At 45.9% G+C, this 11049-nt stretch overlaps 2 protein-coding genes across 2 annotated transcripts; one reads left to right on the plus strand and one right to left on the minus strand.

The window, feature by feature from the left end:
* Positions 1-2562: 2562 nt before the first annotated feature.
* On the minus strand, positions 2563-4878 carry LOC9271831 (pentatricopeptide repeat-containing protein At4g11690). Its single transcript, XM_015782766.3, has one exon. The coding sequence runs from the start codon at positions 4834-4836 to the stop codon at positions 3604-3606; it is 1233 nt and encodes a 410-aa protein (XP_015638252.1). The 5' UTR covers positions 4837-4878; the 3' UTR covers positions 2563-3603.
* Positions 4879-7149: 2271 nt separating this feature from the next.
* LOC9267508 (WRKY transcription factor 22-like) lies at positions 7150-8766 on the plus strand. Its single transcript, XM_015783322.3, has 3 exons — positions 7150-7653; positions 7773-7895; positions 8008-8766. The coding sequence occupies exons 1-3, from the start codon at positions 7196-7198 to the stop codon at positions 8414-8416; spliced, it is 990 nt and encodes a 329-aa protein (XP_015638808.1). The 5' UTR covers positions 7150-7195; the 3' UTR covers positions 8417-8766.
* Positions 8767-11049: the final 2283 nt, after the last annotated feature.

The raw sequence follows: 11049 nt of genomic DNA on the forward strand, positions 1-11049 counted from the left end.
ACTAACGGGTCCCGCATATATGTTTTTAATTCAAATGCCACCTAAGCGCCACGTCAACCCCATAGACTGGTCAATACTGCTACGTCAGCGCCACGTCAGCAAAACTGCTCTATAAAACCATCAAGGGAGTCAAATTGCACCGGTTTCAATAGTTCGGGGGTCGAGATATCCGGTTTTGCGGTTTAGGGTCATGAATTAGATTTGGGTCACTTTTCAGGGAGTCAAAGTGGACTTATTCCTCCTTGGAAACGGCCAACATTTCAAATCTTGGATTCTTCTCCACTGGTTGTGTTTGATTTTGTTGTGGTTCAATGTGATACTAAAGGGTGTGTTTAGTTCAAGCCAAAATTGGAAGTTTGGTTGAAATTGGAACGATGTGACGGAAAAGTTGAAAGTTTGTGTATGTAGGAAAGTTTTGATGTGATGGAAAAGTTGAAAGTTCGAAGAAAAAATTGGGAACTAAACCAGGCCTTTGAGAAAGAACTCGTCGGCTCAGAAAGACACTCCAGCTCATCTGTCCTACTACATAAGATTGCTGCCAGTTCCTACAAGGGAATGAGTAAAACAATTATGCACATGTGTTTCATGTTAACTCAGTTAAAAGGACCCAACACTACCAATATGGACCATGTAAACCAAGTAAACTTTGCACTATGAAATGCCTTTTCAATCGCAAGGCTGGGGTTTTAATTTTCAAAACAGCATACCTGCACCTTCAAGATTTGGTTGCATCCAAATTGGTCGTACACGCAAAATTCTTGGTTAAATTTTCCAATTGAACACAAATGTCCACCAAGTTTTTTTTCTTTCATTTTTGAACAAGGGTAGAGCGTGCCTCATTCTTCAAAGATAATTCTTGTTCACCTTTGGCTTGTGCAGCACTGCAGCTTCTACTTGGTCCGTAGGTTCAGGTGCCGAGTTAACCTCAAGACCTTTGTCATGAACAGAAACAATTTCCAAGCCCTTGTCACGGATAGAATCACTTTCCAGAGCTTGCCCCACTAAAGTAACAGCAGAACCATCAACTACAGATGTTTCATGTGAAGTTAGTGGCTTGGAAATTGGTAGTATGGAGAGAGATAGTAAACCTGAGCAAGGGTTTTGCTCAAACCAAGTTTCACATAGCAGAGCCTCTGGCTGTGCAGGACGAGTCTGCTCGACCAGAGGGCGCTCAGACTATCTTTTCCTTGCCAGATTAGATTCTACTAGAAAAAAACACGCGACGTTGCCGCGTGCAACACTCGATGGGCCACACTATTTGGCCGTATTGAGACAGAATGATCAGTTTAACAACAATGCAAGTTGTAGCAAAATACTATATTGCACAATCATGATTACTACAGCAGAGTATTAAATTTTAAAAATTAATCTATGGCATATAATGTGATATAGACTGTATAATCTGAACAAAACACAATAGTTATCCTATATACTTATATAGTTCATCTCCACTAAGTGTAGTTAATGCTATTTCTCTCTTCTCATTAACCCACATCACCCTAATTATTTCTAGCCTTTGGATGATAGATCTATGGTCTAAATTGTTTCTTCTTTCTTCTCTCTTAAAAACATGCAATCTCAATTACTTTTAGGCTCAAAATTGTATCAAATTGTTTTTAGTTTTGTACATATTATGCAACTTAATTTTCCGCAGCAACGCCGCGGGGTATGAGTATGTGACATATTATAGACATTTGATCTGGAACTTAAATAATGGAAGATTTTAATAAAGCTCCCTATCAATTTTGTATTAGAGTAACTGGAAAGTAGATGAGTGTAGGTTCTTGGTGAGTGCTAAATACATCAAAAATAAATTGGCTGGTAGATGAGAGGATAACAAAAGTATCCAGCTTGGGCTATAAATAGCAAAAGTCAGTGTTTTCTTCTTCATTATTTTCCCAAAAAAAAACAATAATTAGAATCCTTGTCAAAGTATGTTACTGAGGAACCAGCAATTCTTTCTCATGCAGTACTTAACACAATGCAGTAGCTAGGTTGGGCAAGTATGAGGTTTCTATGTAGTGTCAGGTATATATGTGAATACTACATGTAAACAGGGTATCTGGTAGGTAACCGTGAAATTGAAGCAGCCATATAAGGTAATACACTTGCTTGAAATGGTGCCAAGCTTATGCACAGTACAGTAGTAGGTTAATTATATGATTGAAAAACAAATGATTTTAAATATGAGCAATTGTTTACCTGATCATTACTGTTCGGATCTTCATAAGCTCTTTTGCCTGACAAACTGCTTGTCTCTAAATTACATGGCTCAGCTTCCATGCTCTGAATATCTTGGGGTGGTTCTCACTAAATTAAGTGTGTCAATTTTTCACTATAGTGGCAGAACAGAGAAATTTAACCACCAGATAATCACAGGAATAAATATTCGAGGAATTAAATTAAGTTAACCAACTGAAAGTCTGAAACTTCTTATGCATGGGTAGTCTCCTAGTCAATACAAGCCCCAAAGCTGGAGCTAAGCAAAGACTTAACAAATAAAATTCAAATGTTATAATTAATCATTGGCGAAATTGTCAAACAAAAACAGAAAACCTCATGATATTGGAACTTGGTAGAGTAGGAGTAGTACCAGCATCACTAAACAAAATATATTCTACAAGGGTTCTATCTTCTTAATGAAGATGGTCCTCATTATGCGTTTACAATAACAAAGGGACAGTAAAACTTCTTTCCGAATGCTTCCATTCCCAATAACTTATACTATAACAAATAGTCTAATATATATCAGTGAAGTAACAGATCTAGCTGGTTTTTTTTAAGAATGAAAAATCTGCAATATTTATATCACTAATACATGTGATTGCCATTCACTGAACTCGCGAACGTCGTCCTCGCGGTGCAGGACGTGCTCGCCGCAGAGATACCGGCCGAAGGCCACCGCCTCCTCCTCGTGGTGTTGTCTCTGTGCAGGACATGCTTGCCGCAGAGGTACCGGCCGGAGGTCGCTACCTCTTTCTCCCGGTGGATCAGACAAGATGGAGAATGAATGTGAAACAATGACAAGAGAAAAGAGGAACGATTATAGAAGATGAAGAGTGAATCAAGATTATAGAAGACCAAGAGTCGTGACCCTTCCGGAAACATCAGGTGGCTTTGCACTTTTTGATTTTACTCCAACGTAAGATTGTTTTTTATATTTTAGTCCTTCTCAAGTGTGGGAGCGCACGCACGAACCACGCTGTGCCACGTGGCATCGCTAATTGCTCGATAATTTGCACGGATTTCGATAGTAAGAGATTTCCCTGGCCAGCTGCTTTCATGTCGACAAATAACTTTGTAAAAATAGCTGAACATTTCTGAAATGTTCAGTAGCATAAAGGCACAGGATGCCAATAAGCACCGACCTTTATTTTGCAGAAAGTGCTCTGTGCATTTATCTTCGTCTTTTTGCTGACTATCACTTTTGCTTGCAATGAAGTTCTGATGGTGCCCAGCAAATGACCGTATAGTTTCCTATGTTGCAATTCAATACATAGATATCAGCATACATCCATTTGAAGATGTGTTTCCTTGTGCACCATCTTTCGAAATTCTCAAGAGTCAAGATAGATATAATTTCACTAAGGCATGCCTTGCTACCTACACAAAAGAAACATTAGCAGAACCTCTCAATCTTGCCTTGGCATCCAATAATGCCTGGCAGATCGACTCACTTGTTTGCAAACCAGCACGCACCATGTCATCAAGCAGAGCCTCAGCTTCCTGACATTTATCATCCTTGCAAAGAACACGGATTGTCAAGCCGTAACTTGCAGAATTTGGAATCAAACCCTTCTGCCTCATCTCCATGATTAACTTCAGAGCCTTGTATGAGCTCCCTTCTCTCCCATAGCCATAAATCATCATGTCATAGATCACATTGCTTGGCTCAACACCTTTCTCTCCCATTGACTGAAACAGCTTTCTAGCATCCTTCATATTCCCTTCCATGCAGAGTGCACGGACCAGAACACCATAAGTGTGTGCATCCACCTCTAGACCTGCCTTTTCCATCCCTGCGAGAATCTCAAAAGCCTTACCCATGTGATTTTCTCTAGCAAATGAATCAATTAGTATCGTGTATGTCACTTTGGTCGGTTCCAAGCCTCGTTCCTTCATGTCAGATAAAGCCCTGTTTGCCCGGGTCATATCTCTAGCACGACAGAAGCCAGCAATAAGCATGTTGTATGTCACTGCACTTGGCTGGAAACCAGCCGCTTTCATCTGGTTGAAGAAAGGCAAAGCATTGGACATCTTGCCAGCTTTGCCGTATCCATCAACAAGAAGATTAAATGTAATGATGCTCGGACGGGTACCCTCCGTGCGCATCATATCCAACAGCTTGGCAGCATCCCACAACTTGCCATGCCTACATAGGCCGGCAATGAGGGTGTTATAGCTGACAACATTGCGCACAATGCCCCTCACAGGCATTTCGTCGAACAAGCTACGAGCGCGCTCGAACTCCCCTGTCCTGCACCACTCCCCAATCAAGCAGTTGTAGGTGTAGAGATTTGGCTCGACTCCACCCCTCCTCATCTCCTCAAACAAGGCGAAACCCTTCTCCCTTTGGCCATGAGTGAAGTAGCCATGCATCAGAGCAGTGTAAGTGACCTCGTTAGGTGCAAGCCCCAGGAGCGGCATTTCATCGAACACCCTCCGGGCCTCCGCCACATCGCCGCCCTTGCAGCAGCCGTTGACGAGCGCCGTGCACGCGGTGACGTCCAGCGCCGCATCGCCCGACTTGGTCCCGCGGGCGAGCATCGCGAGCGCCGAGCGGACATCGCCGGCCGCGCAGAGCCGGCGCACGGCTGCGGCCGTGGTTCCCCACATCGGAGTTGAGGGAGGTCGGCGGCGGCGGCGGTTACGCGGGATGGGGAGGGCCGAAGCTAGTAGGCCGTAATAAATGGACCATTGTATGGCACGGCCTCATTTAGGCCCATTTATCTCGGACATCACGCCTACTGGCTGATTTATTTGTGAAGAATCTGAAACGAGTCATCATTTGCCTTTACAGCTGATAAACAGTAAAAAAAAATGAAGATAAAAATAATTTATCTAAAATTTATATATACGCATTGTTATGATTTAAAGGCCAATATCGGGAATTAAACAAGTGAAAACCCCTTAAAAATTAACCGTAACCTTATGTTTCAAAATTGAAAATTTCGGTTGCGGACTTGCGGTTGAAAAGTCAAAAGGCAAATGTGGTGGTTATATTAAGTCAAAGCCTGACGCCTTTAATAATGGAAGCGTATCGATCCATTGACCGGAGCAGTGTTTGACAAGAACGACACTACAGTGTCACGAACTCAGTTGAAGCCATGCGCATGTCAAGTGACGATAGTACTCGCACTCTCGATCGGCCCTGTTCCGATCAGAAACCGACGTCCCCAACCCAAAGTGAGAAAAACACAAACCATGTATAAAAATCTCTCGCGAATATAAATCGGCAGCGGCCTGGGACGACGCGTCGTTGCTAGACGTTTTCAAAATCGATTAAAGCCAAATTTTATCGCAAAATAGCCGCCGTGCGAGTCGGGCAAAATCCAAGTTGCACGCGCGTACAGACAGACACGGCACGCACATCTCACTCGAGCTAGCAGCGACCCGTCGCAAGTCTCTCTCTCGGTCGGTCCCAAATCTTAGCCAAACTGATGAGAAGGAACGCGACGGCGCCATCCTATATATGCTACGCTCCGATTCGCTCATTGGTGTCACGCGTGTTGCATCTGTACGTATCACCGCGATTTTTTTTAGCTCGCGGGTTGACCCGATCTTGCGTTCACAAAAGCCGGCGTGCCAAAACTGACCTTTAGAGCGAACTAACCATCGGCATCCCATCCACAGTAACTTCGCTGTATCCCCATTCGCTGTCAAAATTCAATTCACTGTCTTTTCCTATAAACAAACAGTGCGTCAAAAACTCAAACTGGAAACTGTTTCCTTTAATTTGACTCTGCAGCTAGCAAAGCCCGGTTGCTTGTGTCTCTCGTGTAGTACTACAAAAAAAAACTTTTTTTTACAGGCGCGTGTCGGCATGCAGATACGGTGGGTAAGCCGGTAAAGGGAAAGAGTTGCCAAAACGGCAGAGGAGGATCGATCGTATCGGCGACGAGATCCTCCGTCTACGCGTCGGATCGATCGCACGATGGGTGCGTGCATGCATCGCCAAAATCCCCCCGAATCGACAGCTCGAGGCGCCCCAACCCAACCCAACTCCCACCACCACGCGGACACGCACACGCACGCGCGTTCGCCTGTAGCAAGCAACCACGCGCCGACGCATGCAGCGCACGGAAGAGCCAAAGCCGAGAGCGCACCACTACTACCTCCCATCGCTGCGGGTTCCCAGCCACTTTTGGAACTCCTCCTCCATAATACTAAAAAAAAATTGGCCAATAACCAAGTCGCAAAGATTCCGATCGAGACAGGGACATGTCTCACAAGGGTATATGCTAGTATCTTTATTTATTAAAAAAAGCTTACGATAGGATCGATCGACGTTGTTTACTTGTTTGCACCTTATTACGGTTCTGCGCGCTCTCTCTCTCGTTTGACATTAACGGAAGTCAATCCAATAACAAATGGGATAATCGAGCTTGATGTCAATGTTGACATTTTTGCGCTTGTTAAAAAACTCACCAGCGTATGGCATAATTCCAGGTTTATTCCGTACTTCATGTAGCTGCGCCAGGTGTGCCAGATGGTTTCTCTGTTCCTCACCACAGCTCGGTTTTGCACATCCGGTTTTCTCTCTCTCTCTCTCTCCTTTGACATTTGGATGAAAGTCAGATAAAGAACAATAAGAAAGTGGTGGCCAGTGGCAAGCGCACACACCCCGGCCTCATAAACATGTCAGGCGCCCGCCTACTAATACTAAATACAACACGTGAAAACGGGATAAAATTAGGCTTAGAAAGCTTAAGACTGCTGGTTACGTGCAGATCCTGACGCGATCTACCTAGCATTCTCGCTAGCTTGGTTATCCTCAACGGCCAGTGCATGCACTACTGATCGATCCATCCATCGTCCGTCGATCAATCGCCGCCGCTTTTCGTGCCCACCACTTGCGCACAAAAAAGCGCCGTTGTGTTTGACTTTCTAGCTGGCTAGGCTACGACTTCCCTTCATCTCGCCGCTATAAGTATCCCGCTGCTCGTCGCAAAGTCAACCCCCTCCTCCTCTTCTCATGACCATCACACACGCTAGCTCTCTTTCTCGCTTTCACCCGCTCCTCAAGAAGCTGATCATGGAGTACTCCAACGATTGGGATCTCCAGGCACTGGTCAGGAGCTGTGGCACGGCCGTCGCCGACTCGGAGCCGGAGCCGCCGGCGGCGCCGTCGACGACGCGGCGGGCTGAAGCCGAAACCGTCTTCGTTGGCCGTGCTGGTGGGGTGCCGGAGTTCGTTGGGCAACCGGTGAGGTCGTCGGCGGCATCGTTTTACGACTTGGAGTACTTGGACCTGTACCACGAGCGGCCTCGGGCGCCGTTCTTGGTGACGGCGCCGTCGACGAGCCGCGAGCGTGGGGAGGGCGGCGAGCATGAGGTGCTCATCTCCTTCCCGGCGATTGCCTCGACGTCCGGGCAGGGTAGGAAGCAGCCTGGCCGGAAACCGGGCGTTCGTACTGCCAGGCCCAAAAGAAGGTACAAATATATATACACAGCCCATGCTGCACTGAGAAAAATGAATATATTTCATTGTTTATTTGATGAGATTATTAGCACTAACAGCTGTGGTTAATTTACATGCTCGATCGATGCAGCAAGAAGAGCCAGCTGAAGAAAGTGGTGTGCGAGGTGCCGGTTGCCGACGGCGGCGTCTCCACCGACCTTTGGGCATGGCGCAAGTATGGCCAGAAACCTATCAAGGGCTCGCCGTATCCTCGGTAATTAACTAGCTAGTCGCATTACCAGCAGTGCCACTGCCAATTGCCATTAGCGTTTGAGTTCAGTTGATTGATTGCATCGTGTATATGCATGCGTGTTCCTCTTGAACAGGGGATACTACAAGTGCAGTAGCCTCAAGGCGTGCATGGCGAGGAAGATGGTGGAGCGGTCGCCGGAGAAGCCCGGGGTGCTGGTCATCACCTACATCGCCGAGCACTGCCACGCCGTGCCCACGCAGCTCAACTCGCTGGCCGGCACCACGCGCAACAACAAGCCGGCGTCCCCTGACCAGCAGCAGCAGCAGCAGCCGTCTCCCGGCGGCGCGTCGACGGACGAGGCGGCGGCGGCGGCGGCCAAGACGGAGGACAGCGCCGACACTACGTGCTCCATGGCGGACGACGAGAACGACCTCTGGGCGCCGGTGGAGATGGATATGAACGATTTCTTTGGCCCCTTCGACGATGATCTCGACCACTTTTTGGATGACGACGCCGTTCTTGGACGCCGGCTGTCGCTCTAGTTGGTGGCCTGGAGCGCTAATTGACTACACACATGAACTGTCATGTTCTTCTCTTCCATTATACAGTATTGAGGAAGAATGGAAGATAGCTAGTAAGATATACACTGGTCAGGTCACACGTGTTGCCCGTAGAATGATCAAAATCTATGTTCTGTACTGTACAGCATTTTTGCTCGGTTTTGCACGATCTTTGCACTGATGATTTTTTATAAGCTTGTGCTTATTATTAGGTGGTCGGTCAAGATCTGTCACATTTGATACCTTCCGAATTCGGATGCCAGGATAGCTAACAATTGTAGGAGGTGTTCCCAAAATAAAAGAAGGGCGCAACTAAGGATCGGTCATCTGAATCTAGCCAGAATATATATCGAATGATATATATATATATATATATATATATATATATATATATATATATATATATATATATATATATATATATATATATATATATATATATATATATATATATATATATATATATATATATATATATATATATATATATATATATATATATATTTATCACTTGAAAAGAATGTCTGATCTCTTGGTTAAATGTTTCACTTTACTTGTTTATAAACTGAATTAAGAGATACAACATTTAAAAAATAATGGATGCAACACTAAGAAACAAATTAAATATGTGCAATATCCAAGAAAGCCAACTGCAACATGAACAGAACAGTTTTTTTTCCCGGCACTTTCTAGACGGTTACTTGTTATAAAACCGGCCCCAAAATCACATCGAAAACCAAACGCGAAAGAAAACGTATCCAAACATGATGACGATACAGAGGCACGATATTTGATAACGGAGTTCAACCGAGGCCTACATCTTCGGGGCACTGATTACGGGCCGCCGGCAGCCGCTCCCTCTCGCTATGCTAAGTCGTCATGCGGTTTCAATAGGCACGCCCCTCTATTTATGAGAGATCTTAGGAGTTCAACCGAGGCCTACATCTCCGGGGCACTGATTACGGGCCACCGGTAGTTGCTCCCTCTTGCTATGCTAAGTCGTCATGCGGTTTCAATAGGCATGCCCCTCTATTTATGAGAGATCCTAGGAGTTCAACCGAGGCCTACATCTCCGGGGCACTGATTACGGGCCGCCAGCAACCGCTCCCTCTCGATATGCTAAGTCGTCATGCGGTTACAACAGGCACGCCCCTCTATTTACGAGAGATCCTAGGACAGAGTCCGACTCTTACTCTAGTCCTACACCTAGTACAACTCCAAGTCCTAAACTGTAACCGACTACGTACACATATTCGACACAAACTCTAACAACTTGTTAGAGTGCGCAGCCCAGCCCACAACCGTGGGCCACCCATGTCACATTGGACCTGCTCCACCACAGGCCTAACCGAAACCACAACTTTAGGTCCTGGGCCTACACAACCCAAAAGACTAGTCTGATGGGTGAGGACCGCCCCCACCTTTTAAGTCGTGCTCCCCTATCATCAATTACCGATGTAGAACTAAACCCAACAATCTCCCCCGGGCCCGACAATCTTCCCCGTCACATCAACCCATGTGATCCCGATGATTTGTTACCTGGCCTCAGGCCCAACAATCTCCCCCGTCACATCAACCCATGTGACCCCGAAAACTTGTTACCGGGCCCTCTCCACCATGTGACCCATGGAAATTGTTCCGGGTTCCAAATCTTGGGCTCTGATACCACTTGTTATAAAACCGGCCCCAAAATCACATCGGAAACCAAACGCGGAAGAAAACGCCATAGGAGATCCAAACATGATGACGACAGCGAGGCACGATATTTGATAACGGAGTTCAGCCGAGGCCTACATCTCCGGGGCACTGATTACGGGCGCTCCTCCCCGATCCAGCATATTACAGCGTATCAGAGTTACAACGGCTCACGACCGGTGGCCGCCGGCAGCCGCTCCCTCTCGCTATGCTAAGTCGTCATGCGGTTACAACAGGCACATCCCTCTATTTATGAGAGATCCTAGGATAGAGTCCGACTCTTACTCTAGTCCTACACATAGTACAACTCCAAGTCCTAAACTGTAACCAACTACGTACACAGATTCGACACAAAATCTAACATTACTCATACGACAAGGTTGTGCAGTTACGTGCAACGTCCAATAAACAGGGAGTGAAACACTCAAATACAGCGAAGTGAATCGACATATGCAATGGATCGCAAAAAAAATGCCATAAATCTCCAATAATGACGTACCAGTTTAGATATGCTTTCTTCCTCTGGTCCGGTGCGCATGGTTAGTCTAGGCATCCATGGTTATGGGTGCATCTTGGGGGATCGGATGGCTGATATACACAGTTCAATTCCCAACAATGAAAACCGGCGCGGCTTGTGGGACGGTGGGACAGTTCAATTTCCTTTGGCGGAGCTAGAGCGAAACAGAGGGTGATGCTACTTGTTTAATTTATTCTACTTTAAATCAAGTTTAAGCTGATACGGGTGTCTAAGTTTGTATTGAGGGGGGTACATATATGGTGAAAATAGATAACGTATAGCTAAAAAATTTTCTTGACCGGGTTCCAGGCACATATACTAGCTCCGCCCCTCCTTTCACGGCAGGCTGGAAGCTCAGAAAAAGGAAAAATCTGCCAAGGCATCTGCATGGGCCAAGCAAGGT

The sequence above is a fragment of the Oryza sativa genome, chromosome 5 (assembly GCF_034140825.1).
Source record: "Oryza sativa Japonica Group chromosome 5, ASM3414082v1".
NCBI classification, from domain to species: domain Eukaryota; kingdom Viridiplantae; phylum Streptophyta; class Magnoliopsida; order Poales; family Poaceae; genus Oryza; species Oryza sativa.

What these genes read in the sequence shown, in the direction of transcription:
- LOC9271831 (XM_015782766.3), bottom strand. Translation starts at nt 4,836, where the DNA reads ATGTGGGGAACCACGGCCGCAGCCGTGCGCCGGCTCTGCGCGGCCGGC.
- LOC9267508 (XM_015783322.3), top strand. Translation starts at nt 7,196, where the DNA reads ATGACCATCACACACGCTAGCTCTCTTTCTCGCTTTCACCCGCTCCTC. An exon ending in ACTGCCAGGCCCAAAAGAAG is followed by an intron (nt 7,654 to 7,772) that starts GTACAAATATAT and finishes CGATCGATGCAG; the next exon opens with CAAGAAGAGCCAGCTGAAGA. An exon ending in AAGGGCTCGCCGTATCCTCG is followed by an intron (nt 7,896 to 8,007) that starts GTAATTAACTAG and finishes CCTCTTGAACAG; the next exon opens with GGGATACTACAAGTGCAGTA.